Source organism: Neolamprologus brichardi, chromosome 6, assembly GCF_056152115.1.
Source record: "Neolamprologus brichardi isolate AB-2024 chromosome 6, ASM5615211v1, whole genome shotgun sequence".
NCBI lineage: Eukaryota > Metazoa > Chordata > Actinopteri > Cichliformes > Cichlidae > Neolamprologus > Neolamprologus brichardi.
In genome coordinates, this window is record NC_142109.1 from 19,658,737 (window position 1) to 19,675,900 (window position 17,164).

At 38.0% G+C, this 17,164-nt stretch overlaps 3 protein-coding genes across 4 annotated transcripts; 2 read left to right on the forward strand and 1 right to left on the reverse strand.

Moving 5' to 3' along the window:
• Positions 1–163: 163 nt before the first annotated feature.
• Positions 164–2,815, forward strand: LOC102799503 (dynactin subunit 6-like). The gene is made up of 8 exons (XM_006787298.3): positions 164–276; positions 568–682; positions 882–946; positions 1,075–1,180; positions 1,291–1,376; positions 1,489–1,536; positions 1,640–1,782; positions 2,372–2,815. Exons 2-8 carry the CDS (start codon positions 606–608, stop codon positions 2,462–2,464), a joined length of 618 nt encoding a protein of 205 aa, XP_006787361.2. The 5' UTR covers positions 164–276; positions 568–605; the 3' UTR covers positions 2,465–2,815.
• On the reverse strand, positions 2,257–14,137 carry gtf2e2 (general transcription factor IIE, polypeptide 2, beta). Of its 2 annotated transcripts, none has more exons than XM_006787300.3 (8): positions 13,934–14,137; positions 13,169–13,329; positions 6,294–6,373; positions 5,717–5,824; positions 5,137–5,319; positions 4,916–5,009; positions 3,791–3,906; positions 2,257–3,615 (listed from the first exon to the last, which is right to left on the reverse strand). In XM_006787300.3, exons 2-8 carry the CDS (start codon positions 13,326–13,328, stop codon positions 3,496–3,498), a joined length of 861 nt encoding a protein of 286 aa, XP_006787363.1. In that variant the 5' UTR covers position 13,329; positions 13,934–14,137; the 3' UTR covers positions 2,257–3,495. The 2 variants fall into 2 exon arrangements, with proteins under 2 accessions (XP_006787363.1, XP_006787364.1); XM_006787301.3 differs by lacking the exon at positions 13,934–14,137 and adding an exon at positions 13,456–13,737.
• On the forward strand, positions 7,147–11,744 carry smim18 (small integral membrane protein 18). Its single transcript, XM_006787299.2, has 2 exons — positions 7,147–7,433; positions 9,656–11,744. Exon 2 carries the CDS (start codon positions 9,661–9,663, stop codon positions 9,982–9,984), a length of 324 nt encoding a protein of 107 aa, XP_006787362.1. The 5' UTR covers positions 7,147–7,433; positions 9,656–9,660; the 3' UTR covers positions 9,985–11,744.
• Positions 14,138–17,164: the final 3,027 nt, after the last annotated feature.

Here is a 17,164-nt window from a genome sequence, read left to right on the forward strand (position 1 = left end):
GCCGTAGGAATGACAGGTGGCTTCCAGGTGGGGGTGGGACTACATGAAGGATCGGCTCTGAACCCCTTTTTGTTTGCAGTGGTGATGGGCTGATAGATCAGGCCAAGCTGGAGTCTGTGGACTATGGTGTTTGGAGATGATATTGTGATCTATGTGAGCAGGTAGCATGGTGTATGTTTGGAGACGGTGGCACTGACAAAAACACAGGAGGCTGAGATGGAGGTGGAAGAGCTAAAGATGCTGAGATTTTCGTTGGCAATAACCAAGAAGGACAAGATAAGAATTTTTTTTTGTAATAAATGTGAATAAAATGTGATCAAATCATTTAATTGTGTGAAAAAAGAAAAGTAAAGCTGTAACAAGAAACATTGAAATTGTTCCTACATTTTATGTTTAAATATGAAAATTAGATATTGTCTGTCTAAATATATGGAGATCTGTACACATTTCCACAATCTGAAAACTCCATAAGCCAGGAAACACTTTCAACAGAGAGAAAAAATAAGCTATATAAAAAATTACACATAAATAAGTTTGGGTTATATTGTTCTTTTTTCCCCCCTTTACGCATGTACGTACGCTGAAACGTCAAGGACTCTAAATCGATGATCGAGTGGATCAACGGTGCCTCCCATCGGACTTCGTCGTTCACAATGGCAGACAAACAAAATGCTCAGAAGAGGTAATGTGTACATTATTGTGAACATGACTTTTAGCGGCGTAGCTAAGCATAAAACCCATTAGAATAAATAATAGAAGTAAAGAAGAATTAGTTACAGCGAACTGAAGATGCTGATGTGGGCAGTTAAGACAGCTCAATGAAGTAGCTAGCTAGCAGCGTTAGCTAGCATGTACAAAAACATTTCTCGTTTCTGTTGCAGTGTCAAGATAGCAGCTGGAGCCGTGGTTTGTGTTGAAAGCGAAATCCGAGGAGACGTTACCATAGGTAAGACTATGCCCAGTAATCGGAGTTCAGAAAACTTGCTTTTCTCTCACAACAGATCAGTCCCAAGGCAGGAGTTGAATGGCTGTCATCACTTTGCTTGATTACTTGCTGCGCCTCTGTTTCTCCAGGCGCCAGGACCGTGGTCCACCCAAAAGCTCGCATCATTGCTGAGGCAGGACCCATAGTTATCGGAGAAGGCAACTTGATTGAAGAGCAAGCTCTGATCATTAACAGGTTATCTAAAGCCTCGGTGTACCATGTTTTCCACTAGGTTAACCATCGTTGAGCATCTCTGGTGATCTGTCACTGTTCTTACATGCAAGCTTGTGTGATCTTCCCCACAGTTACCCAGAAAATATTACACCTGATTCTGAGGTGGAACCAAAAACAATGACCATCGGTATCAACAATGTCTTTGAAGTTGGCTGTGGTATCCTTTTGTCTAATCTGGCCAGTACTGCTCCATATGATTTTTAAATTGTAACATAATAAATCTTTGTAAAAACAAACAAACATGTTTTGCCTCAACTGACAATAAACAGTATCGCAAGCTTTAAAAATTGGAGACAACAATGTGATTGAATCTAAAGGTGGGATATTGCCTTCCGTTTCTTTGGCTTTCAGTGAGTGTTCAAGTCTGTATAATTTCGATGAAGTCACTCACGTTACCAAATATCTTTTTTTGTTGACTAGCGGATGTTGGCAGGAATGTAATCCTCACCAGTGGCTGTATAATTGGAGCCTTCTGTCAGGTCAACACTTGTGAGGTCATACCCGAGAACACTGTCATCTACGGCTCTGGATGTATGAGGAGGGTGCAGACTGAGAGACCCCAGGTATGGAGATCTGTAACTGGAAAACATCGTCAGTGTAGACAAATAACCTAGATGTAGCATTAGCATTGTAAATTGAATATCAAAGCATTATATTTTGAGCTTCCAAGTGGGCTAATCACATGTATGTTTTCCTGATGAAACTAAAAATCTGATGTTTTATTAGATTCAGATTTTTAAAACTAATTCTCCCTCTAACTTGTATCTGGGATCTATATGGAAAGTTTTTAATGTTTTACAACTCTGAGCATTTCGTACAAGTGCAAGACAAATGCTACATTAGCCACACTTGAGTTTCATATGGATTTGGGTCACATTTATGATGCAAATAATTGTTTTTAAGCATTCAGCATTTGAGCTGAGAAACACAGTAACACTATGGGCAAAAACTCAGCAACAACAGACTGTCTGAAAATGTGTAAAATATTCAGTTTCTCTCATTTCCGTCACATTCACCAAGAAAACACTGAAGTGATATTTCATATTTAATGTTTTTATGTAAGATATTCATACATGCCCACTTGTTTAAAAGTTTGTGCAGCGAAAACTTTGGTGCATTGTGCTCATCATCATGTCTGTTATCTCATTTCAGCCACAGACTCTTCAGCTCGATTTTCTGATGAAGATCTTGCCAAACTACCACCATTTGAAGAAAACTGTTAAAGCAGGCCATGCTGCTAGCTAAAATTATACTTTATACCTTTTGAAATGCAGAGAATATCAATGTTTAACTAGATCCTGCTGGAAGAAAGCATGAATGTATATAGTTATGTACCTACCCTGTTTTTGCTCTTCAATTACTGATATTTTCTACTCTGATCTGCAACAGAAGATTAAGCTTCTCATCTTTCTCCTGCTATGCCGATGTACCTTTTGTTTTTTACGATTAACTTATAAGGTACACAAGTTGTACTAGATTTGCTCATTTCTTATGATGGCAGTTACCAGTATTTTTATCATTAAGTTGTAGAAGGTAATTTCTGCCATTCTGATAAAGAATTTACACTAACAATAAATGAAACATTTTAAATATTTAGATGGATTCAAATGTTGACTTTTTTTTTAAACACATAATGTTGACACTTAAAATGGCAACTTATTGATCTAATCAAAGCAGTTTTGTGTAGCAGTATAATTTATTTGAGTTGGTTCAAAAATGCTAATATTTCTTAAACCACTATATCACGGTGTTGCAAAGTAAAACGCATTTAAATATTTTAAGTTCGACAAAGCTGAAGACATTTCCTGCTGGATGAGTTTTCAGTGTGATGCGATACACTGCACAACACAAGGCTGTTTTTTGCAGTTATTACAAAAGCATAACCGTTGCTAACCATTCAAATAAAAACCTTCCACACACTATACTAAATATATACAAACACACAAACAATATGAAAGAAAGCTACACAATTCAACCTTATTTACTTTAACAGTAAAGTTGTGGTTTCCCCTTTAATTGGTGAGGGCGCCGGCTATCCTAATGATCCAAGTATTCATGTCCTTCACTGACTTATACTCAAAAGGTTTCCACAACACAGCAACTACTGACTCCATGTAACGTAAAACCAGAGATTGTTGAGAGGAATGCAAAGAAAGGGGGGGAAAAACAGCAAATTTTTTGAAATAACATTCATCAGCAGTTTTTATGTTATAGTGAGTCTAGAATAACCATCTCCATGCATTTCTGTGTTACATATGGGACTGAATTAATATATTTCACTTCTTTACAGGCACGCCATCTGAGTAATCCTCCAGTAATCCAGCCAAATGGTTGTTGTGCGTCTTGAAGTTTCTCTTCCTCTGTGTGGCTTGCTTCTTTCTCTTTTGAATTGGTAACTGTGAAGAGCACAGAAAGATAATCAGCTCTCATTCATTTCCTTGAACAGGTGTAACCGTAAGAACTGCATATTAAAGACTTTCTTATTTCTTTCTAACAAATCACAAACAAATCTCACACACACACACACACACACACATACATACATATGTGAATAAAAAAAAAGACACTGACCACTTTCTTTGGTCCCGTTTCTTGCATGGAGGAAATGCCTTGTTTCTTCAGGTACTCTTCAATCTTGTCCTCATCTATAGAGTCAACTGGAACACTCCTCCACAGCTTCTGAAATTCTGACATTGAAAGCAGCTACACTTGAAGAGCCGGACACATAATCTTAACTAACCAAACAAGTCACAGACCTGAATGAAATGCAAAATACATGAGTTTTACAAAACACTTCTGATATAGATCTAATACAACAAACATTTCATTTCACAGCTGAAGTAAAGTTGTCTGAATCTTCGTCAAAGCCAAATTGGTTTTGACTTTGCACATGCTCCACCTCTCCAAATAGCACTGAAATTTGGCAAAAATGTTATTGCTTAATTTGCAAAGGTAATATAAAACATGCTGTACCCCCAACATGGACCACAAGTAACATCAGAGGACAGAAATTCAGATCATTATGAATGTTCCAGTTCTAACTCGCGAAAATGTATGACGAAGACTTCCTTGATGTTGATGTTAATTCTAACAACTTACCCAAGTCAAAATTGATAGCATAAACGTAGCTATTGTGAGATTGCCCATCGGTTTGAAGCATGTAGCTTTGAGAATTTCTGGACCTTGGTTGTTGGTCACTCAAGTAGTTAGCCAATGAGTCTGGGGTTTTGTACCAAGGATAATCCTCCGTTTTGAAATACAGTTTGACCAGGATTTACAAAATATACTTTTTTGATTTAATATGATTAAAATTCAGTCATAGTATGACTGAATCCATAAAAAACAAGAAAATGTTCACAGAGTTTTAGCTGATTTCAGTTCGACTTCTATAGGACTGATAGTCTTTTTGCAACCACAGCTATCGCCATCTGGTGGCATTCAGTTAGAATGCAGGTTTTCAGACAATTCACTAGCTTATGACTTATAAGCTACATCCATTTTTTTTTTTTTTATCTCTATGGTGATAATTTCACACTTGGAAAATTCTTACATGAAATAAATGCAGAGTGAGGGCCAACTGGGTATGCATAGCATGCATAATAGTCAGTTTAGGTCAAAGATGGATACACAGAGAAAGAGGAAGCCATGTCACCGTACACTTTACGGATAGACCAATACCGATATACCAATACTCACCTTCATCTACCGCAAACTGGCAATGCTTGTCGTTGTAGAACAAGATCTTTTTCTTGTCTGGTCTTGTGACAAAGATGATCTGATCCCCCAAAGCCTGTGAACGATCACACAAGAAGTCTTTTCCATGCTTTAATTGTTTAGTTGCCACAGTGTTCACTCATCACCGAGTGGCATCTTAGTGGTGATACATGCTTCACTAAAAACTGAATAATGTTTAATACCTTGATGGCCTTGGCTGAATTGGGTAGCCCTTCCTCTACATCTTCTAGTAAGACTCCTCCCAGGCCCAGTTGGTCATGCTTATCCAGCAGCCTCAGTAAGGCTTTCTTGTCCTTCAGGTTGTATTTAGGCTTGAAGCCATAGGTTCCATCCCGGACTTCAATTTTTGGATTGCTGACCAAGGCCTGAGATTGGTAGGTGAAAGTAAAGCACAAGATTATGTAAAACCCCCCTCCGATAAAAAACTAAATATAATAAAAACTGACACCTTGAAAAGACTAAACAAATAGTACAGTAGCTTTTTCTCCTTCGGTAAGTGTAGCCTTCCAATGTAAAAAGAGGCATACGATGTATTGTCAGCTTAATTTCTCATCACTTACTTTCAATGGCTTTTTTCTTTTGCAACATACCAAATATGTTTGGATAAGAATAACTTACAAATTAGCTTGAGGGGAAAAAACAAGTATTGTGTAGATTTAAGGTGAGACTCGTAAAAGAAATTGCTCAGAGAAAACGCAATTGACCATAGTACTACTGACAATAAAAGATAGAGGTATGGCATTAAAAATAGCACAAAAGCACCTCATTCATGAGCCATTGTTTCTGCTTCATGCTTATGTCAAGAAGTTTGGTCTCATCAAGAATCTCATCTAAGGTCAGGAAGTGCGTGTCCCCATTCTGATGCCTCGTCTGAGAGATTAAGGACAGAAAAGCAGACATTAGGTAAACACACACACAAAAATATTCACAGCCCTCTTATTTTCTGCACTATGGAGAAGATTTTAGGCAAACATCTACAGTAATTTTACAGGATTTAGAACTGTGCATTCAGCAGGTGGCACAAATGCACACATTTAACAGGAAAATCTGTCAATCTGAGTGTGAGTTCTTCACCGAGGAATGAGTCAAACAGCTAGTGTGACAAGGCCTGGCTGCCTGTTTGCAGAGCCACAGCATGATAAACAAGCTGTTAACATACCAAAAGAAAGACTGGGGACCAAATGTTAACCCAGCGGGCACAAATGACTCACTCATGTTTTACAACAGACAAATGTCAAGCTTTATTATTAAACAGTTTGGTGAAAAGATAAAATCTTAATATTTGTGTTGGTGCTGCTGGAAAAAAAGTTTTTAATGTCCCGCTCAAAATCCTCATTACCTTCATGTAATTTACTATCTTGGCCAGGCAACCAAACTTGTACCCAGAGCTCGTCTTAATGTTGAAACTGCCATTAGATTCTGTGGAAAAAAACAACAACATTTAAGTTTAACCAATTTATTATCGCAATACTGAATGTGCAGTGAGATTTGAGAACTACATGGACTGACATATTTGTGCAAGAACACTTTGCTGAAAATGTATTTCAGATAATTGACTACTGTCATGTCAGCTCCTGTCAAATGAGCAGCGAGTGTTTAATGAGGTCATTAAAATCCTAACGGCATTCATTATTTGACATTTTCTTATTGTCAATATTCAGTGAAAAGACAGAAGCAAACAATGCATTTGTTTGCCACTCTCTATTTTGCCTGTCAGCCTTCATTTGTTCCTATTGAAGATGCTATCATCTGAAACAGGTCAAAGGAACACAATGACATTGAGGCTAATTCAGGTTTTAAGCAAACCTGACTACTACGAGAGTTAATGCTGGGGACTACTTCCAGATACAAAGTAACACTCCAGGAAGCTAGTGAGTAATTACAGCTGCAGGGTATGTATTTTGGGTAACACAGAAACACGTCACGCAGTGCAAAAATGTGGCAGATTTAAATGTTTGCAACATTAAAATACTACACAAGTCATATATCAAGCCAATCTGATTTAGTTTGACTTGAAGTCCGGCCAGCTGGTCTTATTCTCTGCTGGAGTCCAATAATGCTGCTCCCCTCAGAGACTGACTGAGGTCTGGACTCGGCATTCACCAATCAAAGCTGAAAACAGACACTGATTCATGAATGATTCATCGTGTAGGCGGGAGCTTCTGTTGCTTTGAGCTGCACAGTAGGCAGGACGGTGAAACTGTGACAGACCAGCTAACGAATGGTGCAGAGGCAGGGCTAATAGAAAGGAGCCAATGATGTAGACAATCCTGTGCTGTTCAGCTGAGACATGAAGAGCTGCAAGGAGTGGCGGTGGAGGAGAGCGACTGAAAGTGCACGGGAGCACTGAGGGGGAAAGCAGGTTGAAGAGTGAATGTGGAGGAGGGAAAGAGTGTAAACGAAAGAGATAGGTGGAGCACCAAAAAGAGGAGAGACATTTGTCGGCTTACATCTTCTAAAACCTGAGCCAGACACACAGGTGAGTCTGCATGTTTTTCTGAACACCATTCTCTGAATAATGTCCGTGACATCAACAGATCATAATAATCCACAATATAAATTTAGGCTACAGGCTGCACTGGGTTTTCACTATGAAGATATGAATATGAGGATTTTTTTTAAGCATTCTAATATTTGCAGGATGAAGTCTTGCATCTTTAAATGCAGTGGATGTATTTACAAAGCCAGGTCCTTTTGCGTAGGAATTACAACATTTAGACTGCATAAGCAAGCAGTGGATTAAATATACATGGATCTGTCTGCTTTCTACCCACTTGAATACCAAGCATCAGAACCTGTCTGTGTGTACTTATGGATATCATGTATGTGTTTGTTTAAATGCATGACTCAAGACAAATCAATGAGGGGACTTAGTGCTGTGAGGAGCCAGTCAGGGGCATTAGGAGTGTGTGTGTGTGTGTGTGTGTGTACGTGTGTGTGTGAGAGACAGCCACTGTGTAGAGAGGAACCTCCAGTTCTACAACACCTTCAGAGCCTGGCTGGGGTGGGGCTGTTTTGGTGACTGATAACAGATACAGGAGTCAATCTGTCCCTGTCTGTATAATTGCTCTGACAAAAGAAAGGAGGGTGACGGGGGGGGGGGGTATAAATTAGTAACAGAGGTTGTTGTAAAGCCATGAGTTGAGGTGAAACTGATATTAGGAGCTGGGTTTGTAACAACAGGATCAAAACAGTTGATTCAACCCGAAAGAAAACAACACAAAACCCATACTGTACACACAACTTCCAGACAAAGTGGGGAGAATCTGGTGAGGGCAATGTTCAAAGCTGCCCTTCCTCACATGTAGAGCATAATAAAGGAGACAGCCTGTCCAGCAGTCACGTGCCCCCTGTGATCTCAAATGACAATTACCTTGACTACTCTCAATTGCACACTGATGCACACTGCATGGACTTTGAATGTCCAATTTCTATTCTTACATGCACTTCCATCAGGTGTCAAGAGAATTTCAGACTAAGATGAAGCAACCAATGAAAATGTCTCACCAGGACAAGCCAGTAAGCTTTTTCACATTTAAGTTTACTAATTTACTAAGTGACTAATTTAAGTCACCTGAAACTCAAGTTACAAACCCACTAAATTAAACACACAAACAAGTCATATTAAAACAACACAAGTCTATGCATGAAGGCATGTGTGTGCACACATTTAGCCTTATTAAATCTCTAAAGGAAGAGATGGTGGAAAGAGATGCACTTACGCCCCTCTCCTACAACTGGGTCATCTGCCTTCGCCTCAATATTTCATGCACAAATGTCTGTGATTGTCTGCATACAAATGTGTGTTAAGAGCATGTATGTGCACTTTTGTGCATGGCTGTGTGGGCAGAGACACTCCACAGTGTGCCCTGAGGATTTTAAAATGGTAGGTGTTGGCTAAAAATGGGAAAGAACAGCTGAAGTGAGGCGAATGTGCACTTGAAGGATCTCTTAAGTTCATTATTTTATTACAGTTCCGTTACTACATTTGTATAAGGCATTGTGGCCAAAGAGCTGCACACCAAGCATAGATGGCACAGTTCTCTACAGAGCCATCCTTTATTACCAGCCTTTTAAGGCTATTTTTGTTCTGAGCAGATGGCCTCAGTAGGGTTTCTGGTGTTTTGCAATATAACCTGTGCTCTAATAATACACCATCTTCTCATTTCAAACAAAAAAATATGTCTGTAATGACAGATGTAGACTAGGTTTTGTTTACATACATACAAAGCAATTTATCTTTTTACAACATGATCCCCTTCGAGACTGATAACAAACCGTTACATTCATTACAACAAATTACCTATAGGAGTATTTGATAGTTTTATCAGAGTAAATGAGTTTCCATGTCTGCCTGCTGTCTCGAGTGGAACAAATTCCTTTTTCAATATCAGTATCACAAAGATAATTAGTTTTAGTTTTGTTTTTAATTATCATAATAATCAGGAGCAAATGCTTCAAAAAAAAATCCTGGAATAGAGCCAGGCACATCTGGTTAAAAGCATTGCATCACAATGTGTTATGCCCTGAAGACAAATTCTCCCATTACTGTCATTTTTTAATCAGCCTCACACCATGAAAACACAAATTTAACAACCGCTGCTTTCATTTTGAAATTTGATCTGCAGTAAAACCAAGACCCAAACACTGTCATAAGCATTAACCATCTTTTTTTCCTTGTGTCTTATTGTTTCCAACCAGAAATCATGACCAACATCACAGCTACTGTTCATCCAAACAATCTCCCACTGCGAGAAGAGGGAGTCCCTCTGTCCCTCGTCTCCTTTCAGGTCCAGGAAGTCTACCCATTTCATGATGGCTGGAATGTGGCCTGTTTTGTCATCCTTCTTCTTTTTATTCTCACCGTCCTGTCCTTGGCAGCGTTGGCTGTGCTCTATGAGCTGCTGGACTGTGGGTGCTGCGCCAAAGGGAAAACACACCACCAGCTACAGGAGGAAGGGCCGGGAAGCTGCAGCAAGCTTATGAGTAGCATGTGCAAGGAGCCAGAATCACACACTGAGGTGGTATAGTGGCAACAAGGACGAAGAAAAGAATAATAGAAATTTGGATATTGTTGCTCATTTGAACAGGACCACACAACTGACTAAGATGTTTGCAAAAATGAACTCCCAAAAATCCCCCAAAACACCCAAAGTAATTCAGTTGTTCACAATTAGAGGTGAAAGCTGGTGACTGAACGATATAAATGTATCTTCCCACATCTACCGCAGACCCCGAAAGCCATATTTCACTTCTGAAATACTCCCAGAAGAAAAGAAGATCCCCTGAGTATTTATAACATGGCTTAAAAACACAAATTTCCACTACTTAAAGTGCCCATATTATGCCCTTTGAATTATTCCCTACAACTTTACTATTTTGTGGATGTAAAAGCTTTGCTAAATTACAGTTCGAAGCCCTTTTCAAATAACTTAATAGTGAGAAAACATTGCCTTTATTTTTATGGGAATGTTGCCAGAACAACAGAAAATCCCCTATGTTTAGTGCTAATACAGCTAGCGCTTCTGTACTCATCTCTTGCTCACAGAAATTGTATTCTAATACTGCAGAATTTCCAATAAAGCAGTTCTCATTTACATAATATTCTTTTTCAGGTGTAAGCAAATAATCTCGATAAAATAGTCATAAACAGCCTGTTACCATAAACCAAATACTATTTTTAAGCCATTTTCCACCCACTCCTCTGCATAGCTTAGGTCCTCACAAAAGCAACACTGGCTGACAAAAACAAGCTAAAGACTACGGCTCTACTTTACATTACACTGAAAGAGACATGAGCAAAACAAAGGGTAAAAGAGGTGCTGCAGCAGTGTACAGTATAACAAAACTAATGCATGCATGTCCGTGTGTTTTACAAGCATGGGACACACAAAGTCTAAGCTGATGACTCAGCTAGTCCTAAGCACCAAGACAATAGTTAGCTGATGCATCTCTTAAGGTTACTCTTCATCATATATTAATGAGGCAAATTGTTATTCAATTATTTTCTGCTGATATACACGTGAAATAAACTCCTCGTGTCTCCAAATCTGCCTCTTCTGCCTGCCAGTGTACGGTGCTACACAAGCAGCTCAGCTCTTTTATCCATGTCAAATAGTGGGTGGCTAGTGCTACATCAATAAAGTGTAATGCTTAATTGTTATGAACACTCTGCCTTTGGGTCGAACAGTTTTCCTGGAGGAAACCCTGTAAATAATCTTATCCTGGTACACCACTAAAATACATTCATGGGCTTGTTAAGGGGCATGACATGGGGACTTTAATATAGGCTGTGGCAGAATGTGTTGCATTAAATGGGCATTTTCTTAGTTTGATTATTTTGGAAACTGATTATTAAGCTGCATGGGAAAAAAAAAACACTTAAAAAAATGTTGGGGAAAAAAGCATTTTTTTTACCCTGCTATATGGGTGTTAAAAAAAACCTGTTCAGAAAAAACAACTACTGTGTGAGTGCTTTTTTTGTGACCTACTGGATGCAGTGAGCTTCTTCGAGACATGCTGTTTCTGAAATTGCCGTCCAAATCTTATTACAACAATATCTGTTGATCAAGCCTAGTCAGATGAAATCATTGCTTAGGATAAAGCTGGTGTTCTTCAGTAAATTGTAAGCCAGTGTTGTCAACATGTTTAGCACTGCAACATTATCTCATGACGAGTTCGCATGCTGCACAGTGATGTACGGTAAAATGTTATATTGAGCACTATGTGTAATTTCATGCCTTACCACAAAATGCCTAATAAAAGCTGACTCACTTTTCTGTTAACAGAAGTAGCTTTTTCATTAAGAGTATATGGAGTGACGTTGCAATTTCGAAGGGATGCCAGGAGGCCACTGCTCACAATTCTTATGTTGTATATATATTTATGCGTGTTGCTTTAATTCATCTGAAAGAACATTTTAAATGCAAAAGTGTCATAAGTATCACTTGTAATCCAATTTTCGTTTAACAAAATTTGACTGAGCAGTAAGAACTCTAGTTTTTTGGGTTAAGCTAAGGATTTAGAATGAGAAAAGATCGTCACCTGATCAATTTAACCTGCGAAGTAAGGTTCTTTCTTATTAGAAATAACAACCAGGAGAGTGTATTATTCCAGTGTCTTGGTTGTCTTGTTGATTCACAGTAAACTGACATGCACAACTTTAATTACATGGATCCTCAATTTACTATCAAGTCTTTAGGGCAGATTAATTTTGAGTATCGACCCAGTTGAAAGTTCCTTCATCCACTCTAAAATGTCTTTTGGTTCAGTTCTCTTGGATGTTAGACTTTCATAATATAAAAAGCTATATACTGATGAGATGAAATTATTTTATTCAAAACTAAAGCAACTAGCATTGGTGCATATTTAGGCCTTTGATTAGATATTACCCAGCTAGATGTGTGAAAATTGTTTTGGTGTCCAAATATGAGCAATCCAATTGTACAGAATAAGCCTCTTATGTTGCGAATAGATTTTGATTTTCAAAGAACTATAATTAATGGCACAGATAAACAAAAATCAACTTTTCTTCATTTAAAAATATGTTTTACATTAAAGAAATTATTAATGTTTATTTCCCCAAACTGTATTAAGTTACATGATTTTCTGAAACAACGGAAAATAAGGTGATCTTCAAATAATCAATAGAAAACGTTTTTTGTTTTTTTTTTATTCACTCGTCTCCATAATTTTCCCTCATAGTTGCTTTGAGCCATACTGAGGGTGCTCATTTGTGTCTGGCTCTGAGCTTTGTGAAACTTTAGCGTTAGCCACATTCCCTTTTCATATTTAAATGTCTAATTAGATTTCTTGTTTATCAATGTTTTCTCGCTGGTACCCCTACAGTGTACTTTGGTGAACTTTGCCTCTTCACTCACAGTGAAAAGCTTTCACACTAACACCATGTCAGGCTGTGAGAGTGCAAGTGAATATCTGCCTACACCGCTATACAATCCGTTATATGGGAGACTGACTGGCCAGTCACTGGGCAGAGCTAAGCACCGGAAATCTGCAGAATCCAGTCCCTGGCCAGTCAGTCGATGCATCTCCTACTTGCAGACATATATCTACAGATGCTAGCCTTTTCAGCATCACTAGCTGAAAAGGCTAGTGGTGATGTGAAACTATAGAGACATTAAAACACTAATAAACAAGAATAAGTAGTTTACAGCAACAAACATCATCCTTTTAAAGAAAATATTCTTCACCTACCACTACTGAGTTTGGAACTAGAGGAGCTCTCCTTGTCAACTTTGGGTTTCTTCTTTTTGTGTGATCCAGAGTCTGACGTAGCCTGTCTCTTCTCTACAGTTGGGGTGGAAAGTGCCCTTTTCTTAAAAAGCTCCCTTTCTCTCAGTAGAGCAGGATCCATCCTGTTTGAAAGATTAAAAAAAAAAAAAAGATTCATTTAACAAAAGGCAAAGCAACAAAGCTCATTTTGATGGATTCAAGGAATCACATTCTTAATATATGTAAGTGTACGTGTAAGTAGCAAGAACCTTTGGTGGCCTTTAGCTTCAAGGATTTATGAGCTGTCACCTTTTTATCTTTTTGTAATAAAGTCATCAAGGAACGTTTTTTTTCCGATACCAACAAAACAACTGATATATTTAAAAAAAACCACAAAGCTGAAAAGTCATACAGCCAAATACTGTTCGGAAACGAACCATAGTTCTTAAATTTTTTTAGAATTAAATGGCGTTAGAGGGAAAACAGTCATTACCCCAGAGCCACAAATATAAAGCTAGTTAAACTAGCTAACAATAGCTAGTTTATTTTCAATTCCGATTGTAAACGGCTTTCAGTTGACTTTGTGATCATGTAAATTCCATAATAACTACAACTAACGTTATGTTCATAAGCGAACGTTACTGAGTATTATGGGGAAACCAGGATAAATAAACAAACGTGGCGAAACACTGTACCAGAAGCTTAGTAGTTAACCTAGCGTTAGCATCCCGATTAATTCAACATTACCTGACACTTTGTTCCTGTTCTCACTCAGAGAAAGAAGAGGGTTAGTCCAAGAGCACTAACTATATGTTGTAGATGTAAAACAGAATGCGTCCTCCACCGAATCACTGTTTTTTGTCGTTGCTTCGGAGACAACACAAGAAAACTTCATACACAATTTTACTCATGCTGCACTTCCGTTTCTAGTTCGATTTTTCCGGTATTGACAGCGAAGCCTGTATGACGTCATTACGTACGTACGACAAAACGATGATTTACGGTGAATAAAAAACTGCACGATTAGAAAATATTGATGACAAAAATTTTCGAAATATAACTTCTATTTGTTTGGGTCCCTCTCGACAGATTAAATGTTTTTTTTTTAATCCACCACAAAATCACATCAATTTACACGTTTTTTAATAAAATATAAAAGAAAAAATATAAACGAAAAAAAGATCACGCAGTAATTTTATGCTATTTTGCTATAGTATTACTCGGGATTTATACTAATTGTCACATCCATATTCTTATTAACTACTGAAACGCTAAACAGGACAAGCCATAAAAATATATATCAACATAAAGTATTTCTAGCTCACAGATTCCACTGCATGATAGTTCAATAAAAATGGGAGTTAAATAAACTTTCATATAAAGCTGCTAGTCTATTCGTGAATTGGGTTCATATAACCAATACGCTATCGCCTAATATGCACCAAATCTAAATTTATGTGTCACAAATAATTTTTTAGTTTTACATGGACAAATTAAAGTCTTCTTTCATTTTACTTCTTCTGTTCTTCAGTTCTGAGTAAAAAATAAAAAGCAACAAAACAGGATATTATTACTTTAATTTATTTTTGAGTGTGTTTTGTGTAATTTATTTATTTATTTATTTATTTTAAATCATTGGACTTCTTGTTATTTTGGGAAGAGATTATTGGCTCAGCATTGCCACTTAGAGGTTGTTTTAAACTCCTGCTTCTCATACTTAAGATCCTGCCTTTATACGTTATTCAGTGTGAATGACTCAAGTAATTAATAATTTCCCCCAGGGATCAGTATTCTGATTTAAGTATTCTGATTCTGATTCTGATAATTAGTAAGAAAAATAGTATCAAACCGAAAGAAAAATGCTGCCTACCTTTTAATGGCATTACCTACATGTTAAAACAAACAAGCTACAGAGGATGTTTTATGATCCCGTCATGGCCATCCTCTGTGCTGTGGTGTGATGGGGTACAGATAACAACAGACTCGATAAACCGATTTAAAAGGCCAGTGATAATGTGGGTCCAGAACTGACTCTGTGACAGATGTTTTAGAAAGGAGGATGCTTTCTGAGTTATGGTGAATATTAGACCGCACTTTGTACCATCTTCTGTTGTGCTGGGGAATCACAGGAACAGGTTCAACCATAATGCACCACAGAACACCACAGGAAGTCATTCCTACGTGTGACCATCAAACTTTAGGGCACCTCCTTATGACACCTGTATTGTTTACACTTGCAATATCTTGTATATACTGTATGATTCATTGTTTTAACTTCGGAGTATTTAACTTTAATTTAATATAACACTTTAAGTGAATGTCTGTAACAAAACCATTTCCACCTGGTGTAAATAAAATATTCTGATCACAATTCTTTAATTCAGTATGGAGAAAATGTTACGCAAAACATAAGACAAGTGACAAAATGTCCGAGTGCATAAAAACTGGAATGCAATAAAAGATTGAATGATTTTTAGTTTTCCAAGGATTAATTTAAAGAGAAAAACAATCCAGGAATTAAAAACAAATGACTGTTTGCAGCACTTTACCTCCATTTTTATTGCAACAAAGCAGACTATTTTTTATGCCAGTGGCCACAATTTGTCTTGCACCCTGATGAATAAAACATGATTTGGCCTTAGTTGTCACCACTCATTGTATTTAGAGAGAAAATTTGAATCGGTTCAAGCTTAAAAAGGCCACATGTCCCCCCCCTGCTTTTTTTGTTGGTTTTGTTATTAAATAAAACTCAGTATATCGGTTCATATGACTGAAGCCAGACTGCTGACTGAGGAAGGAAGGGGACTCCACTAGTGGGTAATCAGTTGTGAGAAGAGGTGAGATAAGGCTGCAGTATGCTGTACAACCAAGTCACCAAAGAAAATGAGAGAGCTAAGCACCCAGGAGCAGCAGAGTGTGGAAGCCATAAAACAGAGCTGGGCCACAGTGTTCAGCTCAAACTGAAGCAGTCGAATAAAAGATGGTATTTCTGAGTCTGTGCTCATTTGCTTCGCATGCATTAGCTTTATACATAGACACAATGTCAAAGGAAGGGTGCCTCCTTGTTTTATTCAAGAGTTAAGCAGGAGCTTGTCTAAATTGAAAAGTTCCTTGGATGTTAAAATCAAGCACTTCATAGCTTTCTTTTTTAGTTTGATTGGCTTGAAAATAGTGTCAGAGAGCTTTCTTTGTAAGTTCAGCTGCTTTGTGCAGCACAGTGCATCGAGATCTTTGTTCCACAGCATTACTGTGTCACTTGTGTTTCACACTGTCTGTCAGCTTGAAGCCTCTATAAAGATCTGGTTTCAGATCTTACAACATTTTATCAAGTTAAAAAACACAGCTTATCCTCTGCATTGGGACTGTGTGGGTTGTTTGGTTTAAATCGACTAAAACATGCTTTTAAAAGACAAACACAGCCAGAAGAAAGAAATGCAGTGAACTCTCATGTGAATTAACCAATTCTAAAGTAAATATAGTCACTTAGATTAAAAGCTGATGATTACAATCAAAGGAGATCTTGTGGGGAATAGTATCGTTTTCACAAGACTCTGTGCAGTCCTGTGGAAAAGGAAGTACACTCCACGATTCAGTAGCTTGTAGAATTAGCACTAACTTAAAGTAATTGTTTCCTTTACAACTCTCACATCATTGTGGAGGATTTTGGCCCACTCTTCTTTGGATCATTGTTTCAGTTTATTAACATTTGCACTTTGTTTATGTAAAGCTCCCTTAAGGTCCTGCATCAGCATTTCAGTTAGGTTAATATCTGGACTTTGACTGGGTCATTGCAACTTCAAGCCATACTTGTTGAGCCTTTTTCTAACAGCTCGCCTTGTAATCGGAAGGTTGCCGGTTCAAGCCCTGGCTTGGACAGTCTGGTCCTTGGGCAAGACACTTCACCCGTTGCCTACTGGTGGTGGTCAGAGGGCCCGGTGGCGCCAGTGTCCAGCAGCCTCACCTCTGGCTGTGGCTACA